The sequence below is a fragment of the Xiphophorus couchianus genome, chromosome 17 (genome assembly GCF_001444195.1).
Source record: "Xiphophorus couchianus chromosome 17, X_couchianus-1.0, whole genome shotgun sequence".
NCBI classification, from domain to species: domain Eukaryota; kingdom Metazoa; phylum Chordata; class Actinopteri; order Cyprinodontiformes; family Poeciliidae; genus Xiphophorus; species Xiphophorus couchianus.
In genome coordinates this window covers 5,168,463-5,194,070 of record NC_040244.1, presented here as the reverse complement: position 1 = coordinate 5,194,070, position 25,608 = coordinate 5,168,463, and the positions used below count along the sequence as shown (strand labels likewise).

The 25,608-nt window shown below is 39.9% G+C and overlaps 1 protein-coding gene across 9 annotated transcripts in view; it reads right to left on the bottom strand.

Moving 5' to 3' along the window:
• The window catches only part of wnk1b (WNK lysine deficient protein kinase 1b), an 88,606-nt gene extending 65,833 nt beyond the window's left edge, over positions 1 to 22,773 (bottom strand). For all 9 annotated transcript variants that reach the window (XM_028044276.1, XM_028044277.1, XM_028044278.1 and 6 more), the window contains exons 1-3: positions 22,501 to 22,773; positions 22,194 to 22,306; positions 17,182 to 18,709 (exon numbers count right to left, since the gene is read on the bottom strand). In XM_028044276.1, the coding sequence (XP_027900077.1) occupies positions 17,182 to 18,120 (939 nt within the window). In that variant the 5' untranslated portion in view covers positions 18,121 to 18,709; positions 22,194 to 22,306; positions 22,501 to 22,773. The remainder of the gene's footprint in view (positions 1 to 17,181; positions 18,710 to 22,193; positions 22,307 to 22,500) is intronic.
• Between the last annotated feature and the right edge of the window lie 2,835 nt (positions 22,774 to 25,608).

The following is a 25,608-nucleotide window of genomic DNA, read 5'->3' as shown; positions in this document are numbered from 1 at the left end:
TTCCCAGTTCAAACTGGGAAAACATCCAAACAAACAGCCTTTTCAATGCAACTTCACGGCAAACAGAACTATTGTTCAGAGCAAAAAAACAAAACAAAACAAAAAACCCCCAACAAAACAGATTTCTCTCCAGCAGGAAGAGAAAAGAGAGAAGTACCGGAACCAGAACCAGAAACGTATGTTGGTTCAGCTTCTCCTGACCAAACATGGGGCGCTCAGTCCAAGGTCCTCTCCAGAATTTTGGTTCAAGAAACAGACGTGTCAAGATTTTTTGTCAGCGGCAATAATAATATTTGAGGGAATAATTTTTATATTTTTAATTTTCTATGCCAATTGGCCTATTATATCAGTTGTAGTAGGTAAAATATAGATCGCGCTGTAATTAATACATATAATCCTTGACTAATTCGTCATTCCAAATTTAAAAATTGTGATGTGATGAGTTTTTAGGGTGCACATAGCCCTTCTGTGCTTTTCTATACACTGAGCTGAAAGTTTGTACGGAGGGGGGGGGACTACTATAATGTGGCAAGAAGTTTACGCTGAAGTACTGTGTGGAAGGGTACATATAGGTAGCACATAGCTGGTGGCTAACCATGGTATGAAAAATAGTTTTTAGCATTCAGAAATAGCCCTGTGCAAAGTGTCTGTGTGCATAACAGCAACCGCAGAGTCCGGAAACGCAGCAGACTGTGGTGAGTTCTTTAGTGGCACCTGCAGCATCTCTCTGCAACATTTGGACGCCAATAAGGTTTGCTTTTCCTCCAGTTGTGCGCTGATAAGTGTCTGTTGTGTGTTCCTTCCGCTTGCTGAAAGAGAAAATGATCTGAGCTCTCTCTCCTCTCCCTCTAACCACCAGCACCACTTCTGAGGAATTGTGACACATTAGAAGAAGAAAGAGGAAAAAACGCTACATATTCAGGAAATGATATTAAAAAGAAGAAGCTGTTTTTTGGTCAGCATGTAAAATGTGTCAACATACCTAACCTGCTCTTCTGCAAAAACACATGGCTGTGCATGCATGGCTACCCACACAACAAACACAAGAAGAGCCATTTAAACTACAGGGATAATACATAGGGATATGCTGAAGTAAAGTGTGTAAAATGCACAAAATGATGGAGAAAAACATCCCTGGGTGTAAAGTAATTCCTCTTCCAGCTACAACTACAGCATAGACAGAGCTGAGAGCTGCTCTGTACTCCTGTGGAAAAGCCCTGGGGCAGGGGAGCATCTGGATATTGGATCGACAATGCAGCAGACAATGCCTAAAGTACACAGGTTGAATAAGCCTGCCGTTAGGTCGCAGGGGATCCACAGTCCATTACGTTCTAAAGCTGGCCATTAACTTCCTGTCTCACTCTCACGAATGCTGTCTGCAACTCCTTCTGTCTCTCTCTCTGACTCAATGTCTATCTCCCTGCTTCACCCATCTTTTTTATCTCAGCAAGTATCACAAGTTCGTTTGACTTTGATTGTTAAAAGCCTTCTTTATCTCCTTTTGGCTCTCTGTCTGTCCTCATCTATAGTTTGTGCTCTTGACTCATCTCTCGGGTTACCCCGGGTCTGGTTCTGCCACATTGGCTCCCTGATAGAAAACCACATCCCAACTGTTCAGCTGCCTTTAAAAAAACTATTTGGAATAAATAAATGTTTTCTTTAAACGGTATAATAGCAGAAATGCACCCTGGACGATGATTGGATTCAGTTGGTTTTCAGATTTGCTGGCCCCAATAGTGACAGAGCAGTCAGACATGCAAAACTCCAACCTTTTTATGATTCCTGAATGCATCAAACGAAGAGCTACCTGATTCCACGGAGAAAACGGTTTGGTTTGGTTTGGGCAGTGGAAGAAAACTCAATCAACTCAATGGGTTTAAAATCAACTCGAACAAAGTTGAAATTTTATTTTGAAGCATGTCAATGAAGAAGCGCGAGAGAGACCGAGACTTTCAGCAGGTAACAGGAAGGCTGAACTGATGGAAAACCTTCAGCCCATTTTTAAGTTTTAAACTTGTCTGTAATGGAACTTGTGAGATTTGGAAATGATGATGGCATTTTATAAATCAATGTGCAGTTTAAATAAATACAGTTTTTGGACTGCTATTCATAAGACTTTTAACTGTAAACTTGCTAAACATTTAAATTCTGCTAAACCAGAATAAACCAAAATGCACTAAAACATCTACTGACAAACTAAAAAAAAAACCAAAACAATGTTCTCACAGGGCAACATGCATGGCTATATTACATCTAATCACATTACATGAATCCATGTCCACACTCGGCAATCAAGAAAGGAGTATTGTAAATAAAACATTGATGTAACTGGAATAGACAGAGGCTTTTAGATGAGCTTAGGGACGGAGAGAGAGACACACAAGTCCCCAAAACAAACCTTTAAAAAAAGCATCAGACAAAAGAACAGCCGGACTCTCGGCCTCTTCCTTTCTAAATTTGCCTCTAACTCTTCCCTGTTTTCTCTGAATCCTCTCTCTTTTGCAGTCTTCTCTGTATTTACCTCATTTGGGCGGCTGGCTCAGCACCACCCTCTGTGCAGCCTAACTAAGCTTGAGTCAACAACAGTGTGACCGAGGTGAGCTGTTTGTCACCCATAACACAATGAACAGACAGGGCAACACGATCCATGCGCATTCACAAACACAATGAAAGGACAATAAGCAAACAAACAGATCTGACCTCTTTGTTAGCGCCTCATTGTTAGAATTTATGCAAACACTTTTTTTGTAAATGACAAAAAAAGATGTCCAATAGAGCTTTTATGCTAAATGTAAATATTTATGCTGCCTTTTAATGAATAAATGTCAACCACAATCATAAAGAATTTGTAAGAAAATAAACAACAAATCTACTGCTTAGTACAAGCCAGTTTTCCAGGATGAACGATTTGAATCAAAACCTTTTCATTTGAGTTTTGAGAACTTCAGCCGGAAATTCCCGTTTTGTGGATGTCTGCAGTGCAGGAACTGTAGCCTTTGTAGCTCAAATGAAATATTTCTTTTCCCAACACTTGAGAGAAGAAGGTTTCCTCTGCATGTGGGAAACTATGTGATACAATTACGTACAATGTGGTTGGTCAAAATGATTTCAGTATTCAAGGGGCCATCAATTTTGAAAAGTAAAATAAAAAAAAAAACTACCCTTTAGAAAGTAGTTTTAAACCAAAATTTTTATGTCTGAACTTTGACTAAACCATGTGTTATTTTTATTCAACGTCATAATTTTTGCTGTTTTGTGTTGGTCTGGTATCGATCAATGAAAACTAATCCTAAGTCAGTGATTTATAAGTGGAAGAAAACATAAAGACAAAGCTCTAAAGAGTACTTTTGTAAGACATTGCACAGTGAAATGTAGCCTTTATTGAGCTGGGAAAAAAACAAACAGAAAACTGGACATCAGATAACAACAGTGATCAGTCCTATTCTATTTAGAGTGACTCAGCATAAATGACACTAATATCCTCGAACCAAAACAGACACGTGGAATCACTGCATTACGGAAAATAATGAGACGGGACATGATCTGCTGCAAGAGACCAACGTCTGTTGGTTTTATCCCCAGATAACACCGCATGGCAACGCTCCCACTTCCCATCCTATCGCATTACTCGTCAAAATTTTCCAGAGCAGCTCCACCGCAGGGGTTCGCCCTGTAAAGCTTCCTGTCAGCTTGATCTTGTAAACAATTTCTGTGTCCAGAGTGTCATCATCTAAGTAAACTTTAGCTTTAAACTTTGATCTGCCAAAGTGTCCACAAACCCAAAGCGTGACCAAAACACAAACACTATGCATTGCTTACATGTGAAGTACAAAGTTTTACCCACGAAGGCTTGAAGTAATTCAGGGATTTTCAACAACTACTGGATTTAAAAATATGTGAAAGTTAACTTTTTTCCTCTGACTAGTTGTATGAATGCCTGGAGGCAGTAGACGATAGTAAGTTGTGCAGCTGCTCGACCTTGCCCCCAACCCAGACATGAACAGACAGAAGGGGTTTTCCCCCAGTAAACCCCAATGCAACCGAGCTTAGCATACCGTCCAGTTGATCTCGCAGTGATTACATCATGCAAGTGTGGCTTACGAGGGATTGATTCCTAATCTGGTGAGGAGAACTTCCTGCTTGCTTGGCCACATAATCTTTTTTTTCCCTGTGTTTCTTAATCTTCTACCGATTCAACATGGTGTTAAGCTAAGCAACTGAGTTGGTGAGTTAAAAAATGTAAACCAAATAAGATACTTTAACAGAACTGGCTTACAGTGTCCATAAGACCTTTACTTGCGCTCAATATGAGCAGAAAGGTCCTTACTTTGGGTTTCTTTATGATGCATCTCAGGAGTGCTTCAAGATTACATTTACTCTGATTTTTGCCAATTCATACAAGATCAATATATATATCTATAAGGTCAAACATAAATATACACTCCCATTTAATAGGTGGATAGATGTCTCTCAGAAAACTCCTCTCTGTCAAATGGTTGGGGGGGGGTTTCGCAACTTTCGGCATAGTTCTGGCAGGATATTTGGCCACTCCTCTTGGCAGAATTTGTGCTGCTCTTTTAAATTGGTTGGTTTCTCAACTTTTAAACATAGTCCATAAATATGTAATAGGATCGAGGTCGGATGCATTCCAGAAGCTCAGTGCAAGCCTGCTTTAGCTATTCCAAACTTTCATTTGGAGTGGTTTTCCTGCAGCACACATTAATATGTCCAAATCTTAACAGTCTGACACAAACTGTCACTTATAGGCAACAGGAAATTAGTTAGGATGTCCAAGAACCACCCAGAAAACATTTGGGCTCAAAAGCCATCATACACTGGAAGAAGCTGGAACAGCAGTGTCACTGACCACAGTGTCAATATAACATCACCATGGACCGAGAGGGTGCCGACTAAAAAACATCTTCCTGCTCCAAAACCCACACCTCCAAACTCAACGGAAATCTGCTGCTGCCCACAAAACAGCTGCCTTCTGGAGAAAAGTTAGATTTTTGAGAGATATGCTTGCAGGAGTTAATGGGAGACTTTTAAACCAAAAAATAAAGAATGTTTCAATATGTCAAGCTTGGTGGTGGCACAATTATGCCATGGGACCTTACTGCCGCTAGTCATTCCTGCTCAAAGTTGATGGACTGACCACCTCAAAGTAAACACAAGCTCCATTTTACACCTAGATACTTCAAACTATGACACAGTTTGGGATTTCAGTAGGACGATGGCACCAAAACACAACAAAACCGTTATTGCAATTGATGAAGATAAACACTAACCTTATAAAATAGCCTCAAGCTAACTAAAAGTGTTGAACTGCATTTAAAAGTCAGGGTTCTACAACAAACCAACAAAAATGACCAAATATCCAGCCAGAACCATGCCAGAAGCTAGTGGAAGGCTGCAACCTGCGTTCAAGGCCCAACTTGTTGATGTTTAATTTAACTAAGTGAATGTATATGTACATGTGTGGTTGTACATGGTGTAGTGTGCAACAAGAGGGAGCAAGACAGCTGTTATGATTTGATAAGCAGAGATTTCTAGTGAGATTTCTGCAAGTTTTTCTAAGAGAAAAAAGATACATATAAAAAGTAAAACTTCCCACACTTGGAAACAATGGGTTCTAAGACACATATAGCCTCGTTTGCAGCCAAACTCTGTCCCCTCTCATTCTGCTCCAGTTATGGCTCAGCAGATGACACTCCAGTGCTCTGATGCTATTTATAGAGCCAAAATAAAGACAAGAGGGAGGAAAAAAAAAGAAAAAAATCCCCATCTCCCCTCTCACTGTGCTCCCTCTTTTCTGTCTCTTCCTCAAAAGCTTAAGGTCATGAAGGATACCAGGGATGGAAAAAAAACACACAGAGTGGGAGGGAGAGTGACAAAAATAAAAAAATAACGAGAGCAACAACAATACAGGAAACATTTGCACAGACGGCGAGCATCAACATGACACGTTCCGTCTCACTGCTCTTCAGTTCCGTTTCCAGAAATAAATGAACTTGTTAAACTGAACGGCATTTTAGATTAGCACAGTTTCATCTTAAGCATAACAAGTGCGCAGCTGCATGGTTCAAATATATACATATATTTTTAAATCACAGTCATTTTTGTTATGAATCGATCATATATACTACAAGTGCTGAATGAAAGGAGGCTAAGACAGTACAATCTGGGGCCGATGGGTCGGTGTCAAATTTTTATCCGCACACCCCAACCCATTTTACAGAGAGATGACATCTCATCAGAGGAATGTGGAGAATCTGGGAGGGATACAATGAAACCAGGGAGCTGCCCCCTCCTCAAACACACCAAATAGGAGGTTTAACACAAAGACCCAAACAGAAGTTCACTCACACATCCTATAGACTGACTGACTGACGCACACAGCAGAATAGCCTTTGAGTCTGGGTGTAGACAAAAGCAAAAGCAGACTAAACACAAATAAAACGACACACAACAGATTCTCACACCCACTTACCCACCCCTCTCTCCATCCATCCATCTACACACACACACACACAGTTGTAGCTCAAGCAGCCTGTGTTTGCACCCCAGGTCAATTTACGCTGATTCAGACAACTGGCAGTTGTCTATTTTAGACCAAAGTCACACACCTCCCATCCACATTTCAAAGGAGATGCACAGGTTTGTTAAACAAGCAGAGGGAGCAACTTACACCAAGTCTTCTTAATCTCATCTCTCTCTCTGTCTTTTTAAAAAATAAATACTGTAGATTTAGCGAATGAAAAAGGCACAGGCACAGAGCCGGGAGAACTTTCTAGGAGAAAAAAATGAAAGAGAGAAAAAAAAAACAAGAGCAGCAATGACTCAGTCAACGACTCTTCAGGAAAAAGAAACAGATTAACAATAGTTCTACAGCGGTAATACTTTCTATGAGGAATAAAACAAAACACAAAAAAGTAATGACAGGAATCGCTTTGTCAATGACGTCCAGGAGAGACAGTCAAACACAAGCAGTGGGACAGGAGAACCTTTTTTGGAAAACAAGGGAGAGTACACTTAAATGAAGGGAAAAGAGTTAACTTTACAAAGCAGCATTTGGCGAGATGTACTTTCTATGGAAGAACACAAAGTTAATGGTTACAAGGGTCCATTAAGTACACAATAACACAGAGTGTGCAGCATGAATTGTTCAGTCTATGACTCAATCAAAAATAGAGATGCAGCTGAACATGAAAGAACCAGGCCTGGATTACGTTCAATGACAAACTTAAAGACAGCAATCTTTTTCTACAAAAAGTTAAAGACTGAATCACTGGGCCATCGATACTTTCTATGGGAAACAAAGAAAAGGCAAGAACACAAAGCCGAATGGATGACAATAACCCAGTTTAGAAAAGCCACACAACTAAACATATAAGCATTAAGCCTTTACTATAATCTATGGAAGAAAGAAAAAAAACTTGGGAGAGTACAACTCAAACGGGACCTATTCCCCTAAAAAAACCAAACATTTAATTTTAAATAAGGCAACAGAGGGAGATTACTGTACACTTTGTTTACTTTTAGAAATCAGCAAAAGCAAAAATGTGTTGCTAAAAGAAATACAGAAAGTTTAGATTAACAGGTAAACGACTGAACAGTCGAGTCTATATAGTTTATAGAGCCCAATAACCATAAATCCCAATTTTACAATCCAGTACCAAACACTTCCTCTATTCCTGGACTGTCAATTATGCAAGGATAATTGTGTGTGGGGAAAAAAGAAAGTTAAATTACCAGAGTGGAAAAACGTCTTACTAACAGAAACGCAACAGATGATGCATGCACAAAATATTGAAGCAATGAAGACAAAAACAAGGCGGCAAAATACATGATAATGAAATGATGATGACATAGTGGATTTTTTTTGCATAGTTTGTCTGTGAACTGGGTAGATTAGGTTTTTTAAAACGTAATATGTCACAAAATGTCCAAAAATCAAAGCAGGAAAGGTAACATTTCCGTCATAGTGTTAATCTCATTTTCAATCTCTATGAGCTACAAGATGTTTCAAGTGCAGGATGTGAATTGTAAAGTTTCTGTCTGACCTGAGATTCTTTTTAGATTTGTCATTTCAATCTAAAAAACGTGACTCAGTCGCCCATTTCTGATCTGCAGCTGTGAACCAATCACGGACCTGGATTTCCAGGAAGTGCTTACTCTTACAATGTCAGTATAGTTTAGAAATTTCTTGGCAATATGCAGCCACCATAATCAAGCAAACATTTAGTCAGACTGAATTTTTGGGTTGCAGGAGGAAGGTTGAGATTCAAGATGCATTTTTAGGGAAGAATATAAATTCAGTTTTATTTTTATTTTCTTCAAAGTGTACTGTTCCTTGCAAAAGTATATTTAAAAAAAAAAAGTATTTGAAGACCAGTTAATTTTAACAATTACCTTAATCTTTAAACCCTGCATGCTCCGTCATATTTACTTGAATTTTAAGGCAGAATCGTTAATTACAGTAAGAATCTGACTGTAACTTAGAAATAATTCTTGCTCCTGAGTCACAAATGAAGTTGCAACAGAATAAAATAAAAGCTGATTTTTTTTGCACTTGTTGGGGAAAAAGGTACAAATGCGTTTTCCAAGGAATTGCATTACCTTGTTACCCAGATTCATTCATCAATGTATGAACCACGCAGAAAAAACTTGATACAAGACAGTAAGAGAAGTAGTTTAAGAGAAAGTAATGAGGAAAAACAGGAAATGATCCAAACTGAGAAAGAAGGAAATATACATGAAGAACGGATGGGCAGGAAGAAAAGAACATAAAACAGAAAGAAAGTCTCACAAAGGAAGTCTTCTAACATCTGCGTGATGCATTCACTGTCCCCGAATAACCCCGTCATATACACACACAAAACGGCTACATTAAATGTAAGCACATTCAGTGCCTTTCTGAGTCAACCACGCAACAATGTTACCAGTTACGCCAAGGTCTAATCACCATAAACATCACTTGAACACACACTACTCCGAGACACACACACACACCACTTTCTGCTACATCTTTCATCTCCCCCTCCTCCACTCTCTCAGCTCTTCTCATTTGCAGCATGACTTTATTTAGAAGAAGGTGCCAAAACTCTCCGCGTCTTCGTCAAACAAGCGCGCGCGGAAACACGCGTCTCCTCGTGGTCGCTGCCAAACGTCTGAGATGTAGGAGTTCTAGTTTGACTGAATAAACACTGAGCGGCTGGGGAAGAGGTCAATCGTTTCTGTACACACACACAATCAAACGACCGGCTCCCATATTTAGGCCTTTATTGCCATGAAGTTTGATTTATACGTGCATGGTAAAAAATATAAATGTAAAATTCGCATTCGATGCAGTTTGATTGATGATTGCGGTTTTACTCCTCACTGATAATGGAACGCAACCTAAAGGTTGGGCCGTTCCACCCTGAAATCGATACTAATGAAATTCCAAAAGGCAGAGCGGCCCGACATTTTCCGCTCAGCGACGGGGGAAGCCCTGGTGTTTAAACACACACTTTAAACCAGGGCGACATGTGAGTGGATGAAGACTACCATGGTTTACATTTGAGGAAGTGCCACCTTCCCCGACTACTTTGTTTTTTTGGTTTTCTTTTGCACCTCACAGCTGGTTACTGACACAGCAAAACAATGTAGGAAAATAGAACTTTATCCACAATCAGAGCTGCATCCAAATAGGAGGAAAGGTGAGAATTTCAAACTTAAGTTCTTCCAACTCTGCTAAGAAGAAGGGACAAATATGGCAGAGTCCATCAACAGAAGCTTTTTAAAGTCTTTGCTTGTCTTTTTATATTATAACAATAGTTAACCACATTTTTTTCAAAGCTTAGCCTCATGTCACTTGTCCCACAGTGGCCTAATTACAACCAGACCTGTAGAATCAGAAAATGCCCCAAATTGAACATGTATGAGAACATGAAGTGGGCCAAAAGAGATAAGCAGGCAAAATTTTACACCCCTAACTAAAGTGATTAAAGTACAGATAAGATCAGATTGTAGATGGTTACAGTTATTTGTAAGGCTTTGGGAATCCAGTCAGCCGTAGGAGCCACTGTCCATGGAGAAAACATAAAAAGTGTTAAACCTTCCCAGGAGTGGCATCACTGGTAAAACGACTCCAACAGAGTTTCAATGATTCATCTGAGTTACAACAGAACCCAGAACAAAATCTAACTGCAGGCCTCACCTGCCAAGTTAAAATCACAAAGGGACAGAGAAAAGAACGAACACATAGAGAAATCAAAATCAATTAGAGGTCATTTATTTTCCACTAGGTTTTTTACTTTTTCTATTTTTTTTTTTTACAGTACATTAAATCCTCTTCTTTTCCTTTTGCGTTCCCCTTGTTATTAAAAAAAAAGTACAAGTAACCTCAGGCTGAGGTATTTGCCTTTTCATCTCTGTACCGTGGCCTCATGCAAGCAAAAACATCCTCACCAAGTTCGCTTTTATGTCCCAAGACCAAGGTGTTGGAATGTGTTGAGTGACGAACCTTCAGCGGCATTTTCATTACGAGTCCTAGTCCTGACAATTCTCCCTGATACGCTTCATTCCTGCGGTTTACGAGGCAGCGAAGACACTCGCGCTGCTGCTCGAAACATTCAAGTTGGTAGAGTTATTAGAGAAGAATAACAGCGATTTGAAAGGTGTTATTTATGCAAGATCTTGACCATGTTGTGTCCGCGGATGACTGGCGTTGTAATTTGAGGTTGCGTAAAATAAAAAGCTATTGAACATTAGAGGTAATCTTTTCAAAAGTTGGAGTCATTTACCAACTGGTTGTGTGTTTCCACCCTGGTGAAACAATCATCACAGCTTTGGTTTTTCTTTTCAGGCTTATAAATTACTTCAGCAACTAATAATATTCTTTTAAAAGACCAAGAAAAGTCCTGAAATTGTCTACATTTCTAAAAACATTCACAAATGATACTTATAATCAATGTGATGAAGCCCAAACGTCAGTAATGGCATGAAAATCCACCTTTGTTTTGGAGAAACTTTCTTAGATTATAATAAGAAAAACGAAACTATTTGTAGCTGGCATTTAAAACATTTACAAGAGTGCGTTTAAAATCCGAACGCAGTTTCCATTCCTTTATTATACATATCTGTGTTTTTAGTGAAGGCCATTACAGCGACTTCACAAACTGAACAGGGCTGCAGCCTTTGCCAAAAGGTGTAATTTTACTGCAGTTTGCCGTTTTGTCAGGGAAATCTGAACCCAGGCTCTGCAGACGTGCAGTAATCCGAGGAGATTTATCAGTCGCTGCATTCTTTGATACATATTCAAATAATGTCTGGATCAAAATATTCACATGTAATACTACACTCACGTTTGACCTCAGAAGCTGCAGATGGTGGCCTAAACTTTTTACAAACTTTACTTCTGGACAAGCTCTTTAAAATGTTTACCAAGAAGAAACACTGTACGGTGTTTTAAATAATTTTTAAAACAGTAACAGTGAAAATACATCCTTTTAAAGTAAGGAAATACAATCTCCGGTAATTTCCTGCCATTTATCCTCTTACTTAGCACCTGTAGCCGCCTGTATCAGGTTAGCATGAGTCACTGCCACCTTGCTCAGAAATAACAGAGCCATGAATGATTCAGTCCTGGTAACAATAAAATCATAATGGGCATGAATGCTGAGATCATTTTAGGCTTTTTAATGATTTGTTTGAAGTGGTTTTTATTTTTCAGGGTGGGATGATTGCACAATATAAATAGAGTGGATTTGAACCCACTCTTAAAAAAACACACAAGGCCAAAATTACATATTCAGGCCCAAGTGTTTATATGAAAGCAATTCAATACTTTTGTATTTAGTGCCTAAAGTTTTAGAATATCTTAACTTGACCTTTGCAAGGCCAATTATCTTGTTTCATTTATAATAGTTAGTGTTTAATTTATAGATATAAAGAAGAAGAGTAAAGTCCTAGAAATCCTGCAAAGATCTAACAAACATAAATAGGGAAAGTCTTCTGAGCCCTTTTGTAAGCAACTGCAAAATCCAAGATCATAAATTGAAATCAGTTATTCAGATTTAGTGTCACAATGCCAGCACGCAAAAAGCAAGAATAAAAGAGAGGTTGAGGTTTAATGTTTTTAAATTAACAAAATTTATCGATTGCAATCTGAATCCACCATGAAAAAAGGAAAAGACCAGATAATAATCAAGTCATCAAGTTCAAAATTGCATCATCCAGGGCATTTTGAGTGTATGTAAACTTCTGAGTGCAACTCACTCTGCTTGCACCACCAATTGCAAGTTAACTGTTTCCAGAAAATACATGCGAGATGCTGCAGCTGATGACTCTTCCTCACAGAGGAGTCCTTATCCTTTTCATCTTCACTCCGTCATCCTTGTGCCTGATCCTCCTCCCACTTCAGGTCTTTAATCTGTTCTCATCGTTTTCTTCATTGGTTTCTCCAAAGATTTCTCATTTACCCAATTTCAAGTTTCCTTCCTTCTATCCATACCCATCACTTGAAGCTTTCCAATTTTCAGGCCAACTGGCGTAGAAAAATACACAAAACTCAATCAGTTCTTGTTTATTTTATTTCATTCAGTCTTGTATACTCTACCCCCTCTGCTGAACCGATAGGTGGTCTCAAGCAGGCAGGCGAGGATCAGAGTGATCTCTGAACTTCACCCCTCCTCCGTCAGTTTGAAATCTTTGAAATGTGCCTCTTAGTGCATGAGTCACAGAAACAAATATACCGCCATAGACTAAAAGTACAAGACTCCAATCCACTGTTTTTTTTCCTCACCTATCCAATTCCAACAAATCAACCGTAGCCTTGGAAACTAACACAAACAGAGGAATCATTTAAATCTCCAAAGATAAGTAATTTCAAGGATTCTATTCATCTCAGGTCACCTGAATCTTCCCTTTTTTCCCATCCAAGCTAATGAGGCCCATTAAGATAAGCTACTGGGTGACCTTCCTCCTCCTCCTCCTTCATCATAAGTAGAGTTTGCTTAAAAGCTTAAGCAATCTGTCAGTTTTTCTCAAACTATGTTTCCATCCATCCAAAGATTTCCTTGGTGACAGACTTGATCAGATCAAATGCCGAGAGACGTTCAAAACCCAACTACCTTAATCTAACCACCAATCACAAACACTAACACATGCTGCACTTAGAGCAACTGCACCTCTACAAAGCCAGCCAGTACCAGACGATCCCAACTCATCAAAGATCTCCAGTCGCCATGCCCACCCAGAGCGGGAATGTGATTGGTTGTAGGGTGGGTGGGTGTGTACGTATGTAACTTTACTCTCAGCTTTCTGCCACATGTCAACAGCTGCTCTGTCATCTTCGACAGAAACACACTAACGAAGATTATAGGAGGGAAGTGTGGAAAAATGTTTGTTCCTGCATGCACTTAAGACAACCCACCACAAATGTTCACTACTTAGGTTACAGAAAGTATCCTTAAGCCAATTTATACTTTGTAAAGTTCTTTGCAAAATTGTTGCATCAGCACTTAGTTCCGTCAGACATCCTGTTTCAAGACGGAATTGGTAGAACTATTTAATACAGTTCATACATTCCAGAAATTTAAAAGGTACTTTCCCAAATAAACCAGAAACATTACTACTGATGGTTTGTTTACCAGAACTCAAAAATTACTTTCCAGAACATATGGGGTACATTAAGGACTTTAGAAGCAACTTTTCTTAAAATTACTAAATCCTTTTCATAACTTTTCTGATAAAGTACCCAATGGGTGCTGGGAAAGTCAACTGCTAAACATCAGAAGACCTCATGGGTCCTAAAAGAACTAAAGTAAGTTCCACAAAAAAAACAACCTTTATTTAAATTTATTGGTAACGGGTAAACTCCAAAAATTACATAAGTTCAAAGATCCAGGGAGTAATCCCTTAAGTTCAACAAGATTGCCTGATAACTTCTGCCAAGAGAATTTCAGAAAAGTGTCTTCAGTTCTTGGAAAGTAACCAGTAACATCTTTCAACAGTCCAGGAAAGCAAGACATAAATAAGAAGAAAGTTAGAAAGTAATCTAAAAAAAATCTGACATGACCCTATTGGAATATGAAACTGAGATAAATGTGATTAATTATTAGCCTCTGGCACTAAGCACTAAATACTACAACAGAGCTCTCAAACCCTAGTCCGACTGCCAAGCAGTTTTTGATGCATCCAGGACAGATAGTCACATGACTGACCAACCTCTTCAAGATGCCACCAAGTTTTACAAAGACCAAATAACAAGCCATTCAAGGGTTGCATCCAACACCTGCAGAACCCTTAAAATCTACAAACTTAGGTAAGAACTAGGACACTCATCAAATTTCAGCAACACTACCAATCCTCCAACGCATATATACTTCTGAACACTGTGCATCTCGAAGGGAAACCTGGACCTCCGAAGTCATAACAGTGGAGACGCTCTTCATGTTAGCCGATGATCTTCCAGATGCACACTGAGGAACAGAAACCCGAGCTTTTTTAAGGGCTGATCTAAGGGAAATGGATTTGGAGAGACACTGCATGCTAGATAGAGTCTATGCAGGTCTGGAGAAACTTCTTCTGGACAGCTGGGCTTAATATGGTCCTCCACAGCATGATGAACGAGTCTAAGGGCTCATCCAGCATTCCAAAACACCAAAGTACCGCATGTTTGAAGAGACCATTTGTCTGATGTACAACATAGTTTCCATTCGTCTGAAGCGTTCACATTTCTGTTTTTAGCACCTTTTTATTTATCTATGTTACAATTTCTATGTTTATGAATGTAGCTATGAATAAATAGGCATGTGGCATGTAAATGACAGTTGTTTGCAGCTGCCAGATTTATGAACAGCTAAATGTTTGTACGATGAAATTCATGAGGATTTATGCATCTTGGTATACATAACCTTTTTTTCATGATGCCCATTACATGTTCTCATTGTTCTAAAGTTATCCAAAAAGGCTCACAAATGTTTCTATCAAATGCTATTTTTTGAAAGTGATTCATCTGTTTTCTGACAGATATTGGTGTTAAAATAGCTTTTTTTTTTGATAAAGCCAAAAAAATGAAAAATCTTCAAAATAAAACAATCAAAAACCTTCAAAAACTTCAAAACTAATTTTAAAAATGTTAAAACTCCTTTAAAATTAAAACATATGCACAGTCCAAAACTATGTAGAGATGCATTGTACGCAGCCCTGCTAAGGATCACCAGGTTTCCAGATTTTCACAAGTAACTGACGCACACGGAGCAGGAAAATGAGATTTGTGTGACAGGAAAGCTCAGCCAGGGCTCGACATTTGTTTTCTGCCAAACAAACCATCGTCTCCTTGACGCGGGGCATCAGGCAGAGCTCATCTGAGCCCCTGGGATTCAGGAAGACTCGAGGACGATCTTGTGATGGAGATGACAACAATACAAGCACATGCTCCCCCCACACATACAAAAAAGCTAAATCAAAATTTATTTTAAAAAAAACAACAAAAAAACAGAGCAATCTTCTAGCTGCTTCTGGTTCTAATTAATTTGCTGTGAAGTAGATTGAAACTGCATGTGTTTATTAAGAAATGACATTGGCTAAATCTGTGGCCTATCCCAAAAGCTTTGTTTAAAATCCTGTATGTTTGTCTTCCTTGGCATAGCAACAAGTGGTTCCACGTGAGCCCATGTCAGTGTTTTCCTTCTCCTGCTAAAATCTCGGCTCAGTCCACATGTCATATGACTGGTAAACAGTGTTTTTCTACATCTTGGACTGCTGAACACACCTCTGGTCCTGCGCATTTAAACCGCCGCTAAAAACTCAAGATTTGCTTTCTGACTCCCATTTTGCAGCTAATAAATATCAGGGGGGGGAAAAAACCCAGCATGCACTGTCATGTGAGGTTCCCGTTCTTCAGGCCTCACTTTCTTTTTGACACAAACACTCGCTGCAAAAGTTTGCATCAGAACACTTTGATGAAGCAAGACCGTGGTACGGCAAAGCGCACGGCGTCCTGCCTTGTGTTTTTTGCACAAGGCAGACTGGAACACAAGCTGTTCCAGTTTGGAGCAAGAGTGACAGTTGGCTGGATGCGTCCCAGCTACCTGTCTTCGCCCAGGGTTTTAAAAATGTCAAGCAGGAATATTTTGTTGAATAATTACCAACACAGTCATCAGGAACTCAATCCCATCTACACTTAGCCCTCAATTGTTTGGCAAACTTTCAAATTGCAGCAAGCAATCTTAGTTGTGCGTTGCACCTTATGATCCAGTCACAGTTTTAAGCCACATTATGATAAACTATTTAGAGATTTGGTGAAGAGTTGGACAAAACAGAGAAATGGATGCAATGAAAATGCTCATAAAAACCTATCAAAACGCAGAAGACAAATATTTAAATTGACCCTAGAAATACATATATTTCAGTCTTTTTGCAAAAATGTCAGTTTCTCAAACTTTTTCACACGTCGTCACATGTCAACCGCAAACTTTAATGTATTTGATTGATATTTTGCTGATAGACTGAAATAACGCAACGTGTGATCATAAAGTGGAGCTACTTACATGCCCTGAGTCAACACTATGTAGAATCCTCTTTCACTGAAATAGCAGCAGCTGGGGTTTTTCTCAACCACTGTGCAGTTTAGCTTGGTTTTATGGTTGACTAAATTATGAAGTAATTCTTGGACGGAGCTGAATTAAAGATAGATTTTGCCAACATTCTTTCGATTTGGTTTCAAAAGATAAAAATCTGAAAATACTATATGCACTTTCAACAAAAATGGAGTCTCACTGGCTAATTTTCCAATTTTTGACGCATTTCCCACCCGACCAAAATTAGATTGGATTAGATTTGATCTCACTCCCAACAAACTAGACTCGTTTGTATTAGTAGACAAAAAAGCTTGATCACTTTTATCTCAGTTTGAGTCTTACTGGAAAGGTTTTTATATAGTTTGTTTCGTTTTCGCCTGGGGGAAAAAAATGTAGCTGATGGAACCCATGAAAACAACATTTCAACAATATTAACTCTTCTCCAGCTTCCCTAACAAGTTTTCCTTCATGACTGCCTTGTATTTAGCTTCCTGAACTGCTCCTATAGAACCAGATCAGTGTACCAAAATAAGAACTGTGTTCGCTTTAGGTAAAATCCAGCGCCTGACGAAGAGTTTCAGCAACAGTGATAGTTTTCAGAGTCAAACCTTACCTGCAGCTCACACCATGCCACTTCCACCGTCGTCTCCGTATCCAGTCCCTTGTACACGGTCTTGAAAGACCCTCTCCCAATCTCTATGTCGAACTTTAGGAAGCGCCCGTCCGGCGAAGTCCCTACGGCCTTCGTTTCTGCCTCCTCTATGTCCTCTTGCACTCGTTTCTCGGCCTCCCTTTGCTCCGCTCTCGCTTTCGCTTGCCCCCTCTCCTCCTCTGTCTCCTGGTCCTTCTCCTCGATCGGGCTGCTGATGTTCCCCTCAAGTGCTGGTTTATCGACTTTATCATCCTTTGACGAACATTGTGCTTCCTGCATCCCTCTGGCACACAACTTGACATCAGGCTGTTTGCCTGCCACTCTATCCGTAACATCCAATACTGTCAGGGTTGGCTCTTTTGTTGGCCCCTTTGCACCATAATCAGCACTACTAGTTGTGGGAACAGCCACAGTGATGACTTTTAGATCTTCCTCAGCGTGATGTGCATGCCCCTGTGAGACCAACCCACCACGGTCAGAGTAAGGCTGAAAGCCGGTGCCTTGCAGGTAGGATCCTCTTGCGTTCTTCTCGCCCTCTGGTTCTTGTTCCTCGGACCTACAGATCTGCGGGGTGAAGAAGAGGGTAGTTCCTTCACAGTCAGGGGGCGAGGTGAGAAGCACGGTCGCTTTGCTGGGCAGGTCCAAAGCTGTGGCATTAGAGTCGCAAATAACACTGCGGCGGAAGAAGCGGTGCTCGGCTGTTTTGGAGTCTCTCTCCATGGTGTGGCGCCGCCGACGCACCTCAGGCTGCTCGCCGATCTTCTCCACGACGTGCGAGTCTGAACTGGCAGAGCCGTTCACATTCTTGTGGGGGGTTTGAGGTGACGGGCAGGGGGAGTCAGAGGATGCCGGGGGATGAGGGGAGAGGAATTTTACTGCTTTGTTGCTACTTTCGGACATTCTTCTGCAGGGCTCAGACCACAAAGGAAAGAAAACGGAAATATAAATAAGGACTTAGGTAAAAAAAAAAGTGAGGAATTAGACAAAACTATCTGTGTAAACTTCAGAACTCAACTTGAGATATTCTCAGAAAAACGCAAAGGCAACTAGTCGTGTCAGGAAAATGTGTAAGAGTTTGTAAGGACTTATCAGATCTGCTTCCTGTCTGCAGCGTCAGCTGTTTTAACAAGACAACCTACAGTTCCTATAAGGCCCTTCCTTACAGGGCTGAGGGACACCCCAGGTAAGAAGAGGGGGCTTAAAGACGGGGGAGGCGAGGGACGACAGGCAGACCGTCAGGGCGCGTGGCCAGCGCTGCAACGAGGTGTGAACGGTCAAATCAAGTCCAGAATCCATCCTGCTGCCGACATCCAGACACAGCTGACTGCAACATAGAAGGACTGGAGACCAATCAGACGCCGACAGCCACGGACGAATCTCTTTAAAGCTGGAACGGCAGGTTGTGACGAGGCCCTCTCCCAGCTGACCCGTCTGGTACGGCCTGGCCTGGCCCGGCCCGGCCCGGCTTGGTCTTCTTGAGTCTTTGTCACTAAAAGACAAGAAAATAATAATTAGTACATGTTCAAAGTTATTATTTGATTAATCTGTAGAGTCTCTCAAAACAGGCCTATGTTTATTGCAGAAAAACTGAATCTTAGTTTCACCTGACAAAAAAACGGTTACAGTTGATGTCCCAGTATAGTTTTGCAACTCTACTTGTGTATTTTTGTGATGGTAGGATAGAAGATTTGTTTTCGTTCATGGAGTTAGCTTGTATTGGTTGCTATGGCGATTCCGTGTCACTCTTTACTTCAAATTTCCAACAGTGAAACTTGAATATTTTCTACTTCCTTTACCGTACTGTGAGTGAGATTTGGTTAAAAACAGATACTCCCTCAGAAATGTTGGCCCAACTTCCAGTTGTTTTAAAAGTTTTAATTATTACTTTGATCCCAGACATGGACAAGTTTATGTGAGAAGCTAATTTCTTGCAGACATTTTAGACTTCCCTGAACGGCATGTTCTCGTCTTTCCCATTTTGAAGAACGACTAAAAGAAAGAGGCCAGTTTGTCATGTTGTATTTAAGCTTCTCTGAAACAAGACGTCTTCGAGCTAAAATTTGCAAGACGGTCTGGGATTATGACAATATGAATTATATATAAATCCTGGTAACATTCCTACCAAGTTAAAAAATGGTCAATTTAAAAGACTGATTCAGTTTAAACCATTTCTAAATAAAATACAATATATTTTCTTAAATTGGTCTTTATTTCCTTCACTGAACATATTCTTATTTTTATGTGTCTGAATATTCAGTTGCAATAAAGATGCATTTATTTTACAATTATTTAGAAAAGGTTGCCAAAAGTATGCAGGGTCTCCCCCAGTGAACTATAAGCCTGGTGGGCCAGCAGGCTTTACTTGTGCCCTCACCAGGCTAAATATTGCTCTATTATTTAAGTTTTTTTTTATGTTTGCATTTTTTAAGACTTTATAGTTGGTGTTCAGATATTAATCTTCCAATAACACATAATTCCCAAGTGATATTTTCAGATTTCCTGTCAACTTTAAACATTTTGTAACTCAAAAACACGATGGGCCTCTGGATGACTCACTGCCAAGCGCCCCAACCACCGGGCTCAGCGAGCTTTCTGGGGGAAACCTTGGTAGGTGAAGGAGAATTTTAACCTCAGCCAAAATGATGCATTTTTATGAGCTTCTGACTCCATAAAAATATTTCTTCCAAAGACTTTTGTTCATAAATAGAGCCCATTCTCACACGAAGCAGTTCATTCGTTTTACAGAAAGACTTTAAATCCATAAAACCCATTAATCAGGAAATTTGAGACGCATGACAGTGTGGTTCATCATGTAAGCAGACGATGTGCATCCCCAGTGCCTCTGTGCTGTTAGTGCATTAGAGAGATGTAGCCTAATTGCACCACGTTCTAAATTTAGCCCAAAGACACAGCAGCAGCCCGATTGACCTCAAGGTTAGGCCAGCCTGTAGCAATTCGACAGCTTAACATGAGAGAGGACGGGTGGAGGGGTGGTCCTCTCCAAGTGACATGGAGAGAACGACTGCACGGACCACTAAATGCATAAGTGAGGACAGGGCAGCGCGCTCGATATATATTACTCAGCATACAGGATTACAGGGCAGCACGAGGCGTAAGGGAATATGCTTACTGGGTTTGGCAGCAGCCTCACAAAACAGCCTGCAGATAAACTTCTGCTCTTATCATCACTGGCACAGAGGAACAGCAGCTGCTTTGGTTTGCGATGATGGAACTGTGAACATATTTTCAATCACTCATCTGTGGGCTTTTTTTTCTTTTTAGTCATACCAATCCTGTATAAATCAAACTTTACGTCTAAGCTGAGTAAAATGTGAGTCAGTAAATTTACAACTCGACAAACCGCTCTCTTATTAACAATCCAGCTGGTGTGGTGGAATTTATGTCATAAGGAACGTTAAAAAAAAAGACGCTTCAAGGTTGTATCAGATCTTCCCACTGAAAGGTCACTAGTAGGTGTGTGCTTAAGACCAGCAGGTACAATCAGCCGGCTTGTTTGTGCAGCCATATGTGCTGTGCAGTTGCACGTGTAATGAACAGGTTTTAAAATTAGCATGGCATAATACCGCAGATTGCGCAGGCCGCCCTCGAGGTTAAGAGAGGAAATTTGTTCAACCAGATGTCTCAAGTCCCAGGTGCTGCACTGTCTGCTCCTGTGAGCGGCTCCAACAATGAGGAGGTGAGGTAATCCCTCAGAAGGAGATGACACAGACTGAGTAGAGGTACAACTCAAGAATGAGAGCGCTGAAGTGCATTACTTTCGTCTAAATCACAAAAAAAAAAACACTGCAGCGGTTTAGCACCCTCTCGGTGGACAGTTGCTCTCCTGGTGCCTGAATCATTTGTGCATCGCGGCCGAGAAGCAGAGCAGCTTCTGCGATCGGTATGAAACCTGAATCGTTAAATATCCACAACCATAAACATATGACATCAGATGACCACAAAGGCGTGCAGCAACAAAGACTTGGTTGTCTTAATTTCAATATATTTCACAAGAGCTAAGAGACATGCGGCTGTTTACCTGGATCAATGTCTATTAAGGTTTTAAAAAGTTTCAGTTTCAAAATCTGTCTAATTTTCTTTCTTACTTTGGTTTTGAGCACTTTAAACAGATTGCCAGAGCAGTTGGTGAAAATGTCGAAATGAGAAAAAGTCTATGGTTGTTTCGTTTACAAGCTGAAAACGGAAGGAGTTCTTAGTTTTGGTGAATTTAATAAATTCAGATTTTTCAGTATCTGACCTGCTAATGACCGCAAAGTTAGTTGAACCAATCTAACAACTAAGAGCCCTAAAGACTTTCTGCCAATAAACATAATAATTTAGTGATTTCTTCATTGACTGTGAAATTCACATCTACAACCTCTATTAAAGTCCAACAGCATTAAAAAAACAAACAATATAACCAAAAATCACAAATGGCATGCCAGGCCTTAAAAGGAAAACAGACAAATAAATTGTAGTAGATCGGAAGATGCTGAATCAGTTTAAATACCTTTACATTGGCCGTGCTGATATGCTACATAGTAATTTCTAATAAAATGCATCGCAGAAGTAAATATCTGTGGAGAATAATAAAAGTCCAGGCATTTCAGAGTAATGGAAGCTGTGACTTATTGAAAACAGATTTGTTTGGCAGCATCAAGAGCCCAAGTCAACAGCGCAATCAACATTTACAGAACCATCATTGCACTCCTGATGGATGAAGCATGCACGTTATAACACAACTGGGAAGCTGCGTGGTTTTTTTTTTTTTTGTTGCATGCATTTAGTGCTTAAGAGTCCAACAGACTTGTGCTGGATGTGATGCAGAGCTCGGAGCAGCACTGCGGGGTTCACTGCTGCCTGTTGAGGAACTCACACACCCGGCCATGCTGCTAACTTTACCCGCAGACTAAAACAAGACACGAACAGAGTCTGGTTCCGTCTTAAATAAAACAAAAAAAATGAATTGTTACCTATCACATTGGTGTTGGTTGTGCTGGTCCCGCTGAAGTACGAAGGTAAAAACTTGAATAAACGAGCCTCTACTGAACTCCTCTGCAGTGGGAATCCTCTCCGAGACTCGGCACTAATGTCAGCCCGGTGCGTCACATTAAAGCCACAGTTGGTTGCAGGAAAAACACACAAAGATGGAGTAATTACAAAAACATGAACCCCTTTTTGTGAAAGAAGTCCCCGGCAGCGGTACGAGCAACACGCCGACAGACAGACAGACAGACAGACAGACACCTCCCACCCCGCAGAGATGCCAAGTTCGCTCACCGATGTAGTGGCGGCTCTGGTACTACTTTACTGTCTGTCTCTCTTTTGGGGTTGTCTGCGTTCGGGTCCGGACTAAAAAGATAACCGCTTCACTCAAATGTGCAAAACCGCCATCTGCATGCTAGTCCGGTCCGCTTCTGCAACCGCCGTTTTGCCCCTCAAGGCGCGAGTGACGCGATAAATCCGCGGTGATGAAGCGACATTCCCCGTTTAAAGCCGCGGCTCGGCGGCTCGGTCTGCTCTGGGGTCCTCTCCAGCGATGACTCGTCAAGGCGAAGGCTGGGCTTTCGCACAGCGGCGACGCGTCAAGTTCCTGCCGTTGCACGCGTAGGGTAGCGGAAACGCGTCTGCCTTTCAAAATAAAACGGCATAATTTTGAAACAGAATCCCGTTGCACTGGAGAAGAGATGCAGCAATTTTAAAAAAAAAAAAAACAAATGTAGGTGTTGACACCTTAAAAATAAAAGAAAAAATTTAAGCTTGTCATATCACAATTACAAACTTAAAAATATTTCATTGGGACATTACGTGTCAGACGTGGACTGAATAGAGATTAATATTCTCCTACTGTATGTACCAAGATAAAGTGACTGACTAAAGAAAGTGCTACTATCATTAAGTCTTTATTTATTTATTTGTTTGTTTATTTAATGTGGATGTGTCTGTGCTTTCTAAATAAAAATATTACATAACTTCAACAAAGATGACAAGTTTATGGTTTGACGTAAGTCATGTCGTGGACACACACACAAAAAAAAAGCCTAAGAAGGGGCTCTGACCCAAGAAAAAGAACAAAATAAAATGTAAAAGACGTCAAGGGCTTCCTAGATTTTACAGTACCAAAAACAAAAAACTCTCCTGAAATAGAATAAGAAATGTTTTATTTTCCATACAAAGAAATATGGTCCGATTGAATTGAGTAGAAATAACTCCTAACCATGCTCTAGTCACGTCCAAGATCTCCATAAGATAAACACATAATAAATTTAATAAAATAAAAACCTTAATTTAATTTTTTTAAATAAAAATCTTAAAATAGCAATAATAAATTCTTACGGAAGAGGATTAGGGCCACTGAAAAAAACAAATTCAGCGGCTCAGATAAAAAATAAAATAAAAATTCAGTGAGCCAATTCTACCTGTAAACTAGTATTACTACAAAAATCTAATTACTTATGTAAACAGTAGACACTAACAACATAAAATATCCCTTTATAAAAACTGCTGGAAGGGTTTATGCAAAGTGAATGAAACACCGCTAGGAATAGAAGTTTAATTTTGAAAGTCCAAAGCGGAAGTAGTGTTGACATTTTGAGATCAATGACCTTTAGTCAACAGCGCCAGTTGGGACCCAAATATGCCGTTTTGTTGTGTCAGATTCCAATTTTTATTGAATTTAATCATAATGCACTTTCTTCTGACAGTTGTTGACTTTATTTTTTTAATTGCTTTGTTGTTTTGTTATTTTTGCAGGTATTAAAAAAGTGTGTAGCTTTCAAAAACAGCACAATTTGTCAGCGGCCCTGACATTTTAGCATTCGTATTCAAAGTAATCATTGCCATTTAACGAAAGATGACTTCAAATAATTTTTTAGCTTAATGTCTTGGAAAATGTTGAGATTTCTCTCTATTTCTCGCATTTTGTCCTGGTTCAACTTGGAGATGAAGAAAAGTAAAGTAAAAATAAAAGTAAGAAAACCCCCCCAGTCCTTAGGTTTGTAGTAATCCAGTTATGATGTTGAAAGTGTGATATTAGACATTCCAATCTATCACAGCTTTGAGTAAGGAAAGACCCAAACTGGGTCCGGACCTTGTTCTGCTGGGTTTTCGCGTAAAGGACTAACTGAGAGTGCTTGAGTGTGGAACAAATCATTCTATGATTTGCTCCTGCATCTCAACCTGTAAAGCGAGAGCGACGTGTGCAGTTTGTGTGAGACGGCTGCTTGGTGTTCCTTTTCCTGCTCTAGGCTCACATGCTGTACATCCTTCACCTTCCTTTAGGCACTGAAGCTGCACTGTGTGGGATTGCTCAACAGCGGAAAAGCATGTTCTGACTGAAACAAACTAGGAAGTCTATACAATGGATCTATAGAATGTAGGTCTACGTATAATATTTACTATAACTTCATAATGCAAGAGTGTCCATAAGTTGTGCTTTGCCGTCTTACAGTCTTGTTATCTGTGGTTTACTTAACAAATTTCAAATAAAATAAAACAATGATTTTAAATCAAACTCGATGTGAGTTTAACATCTTGAACTATTGACCTTAGAGCATGGCGAAACTTTACTGTTTCTCTTTACTCAGTTCACTTGTGATTGACCCCAAAAACTGCAGCCATTAACTTATAGAACCGGATCATAAATCTCTCAATAAAACCTAATACAGGAGGAACATTTATTTATTTGTTTATTTTTTTAAAACAGTCTATCTAACAAATCTGCTCCGTTTTCATGAAAGCAACCTTTTACAGGCATTATAAAGATCAGATTGTTGATCACTTCACAATACTGGTAAATGTTTTAAATGAGCAAACTCTTCAGTGTTGGAATCATTGGTTCTCACTGCTGAAACGGTGACCACTGGAAATAGAAGTGTGTTTACAGAATGGGTGTTTACAACTAAACTTGTGTGACTTGCCTTTATACTTACTTTCTGCAAGCTGCACTTCTGCTAGAACAAAAGCTACCTATAAAACTTGACTTGATCACCTATAAAGCACCAGAGGTTTGCCCTTAAAAAGTTGAGTGAAAACGAGTATATATGAAAAGCCTGCAGTTTGTTGGTAATTGCAGCAAAACAAACAGCATTCCTTGGACGTAGTGTATCTATAAACATGTTAGCTGCTCTTTTTGTCCTTATCTATTAAGCTGACTGGCCAACTTCTATTTTCCCTTCACAGCACAAACACGATGCTCATGTCATGTAGTGCTGATCCTAGAGGGCAGATCGTACCTCTATAGTAGGCAAAGTCATAACCTTGCACCACTTGTTTGAAGAGGTTACGTCCACAAATGCGGTTTTTTTTTTATGTACAATGATTCTCAGAACATCGTCGTCACCATGGCATTTTTTCAGGTGTCAGCACAACCTGCAGTCTCATGAACGT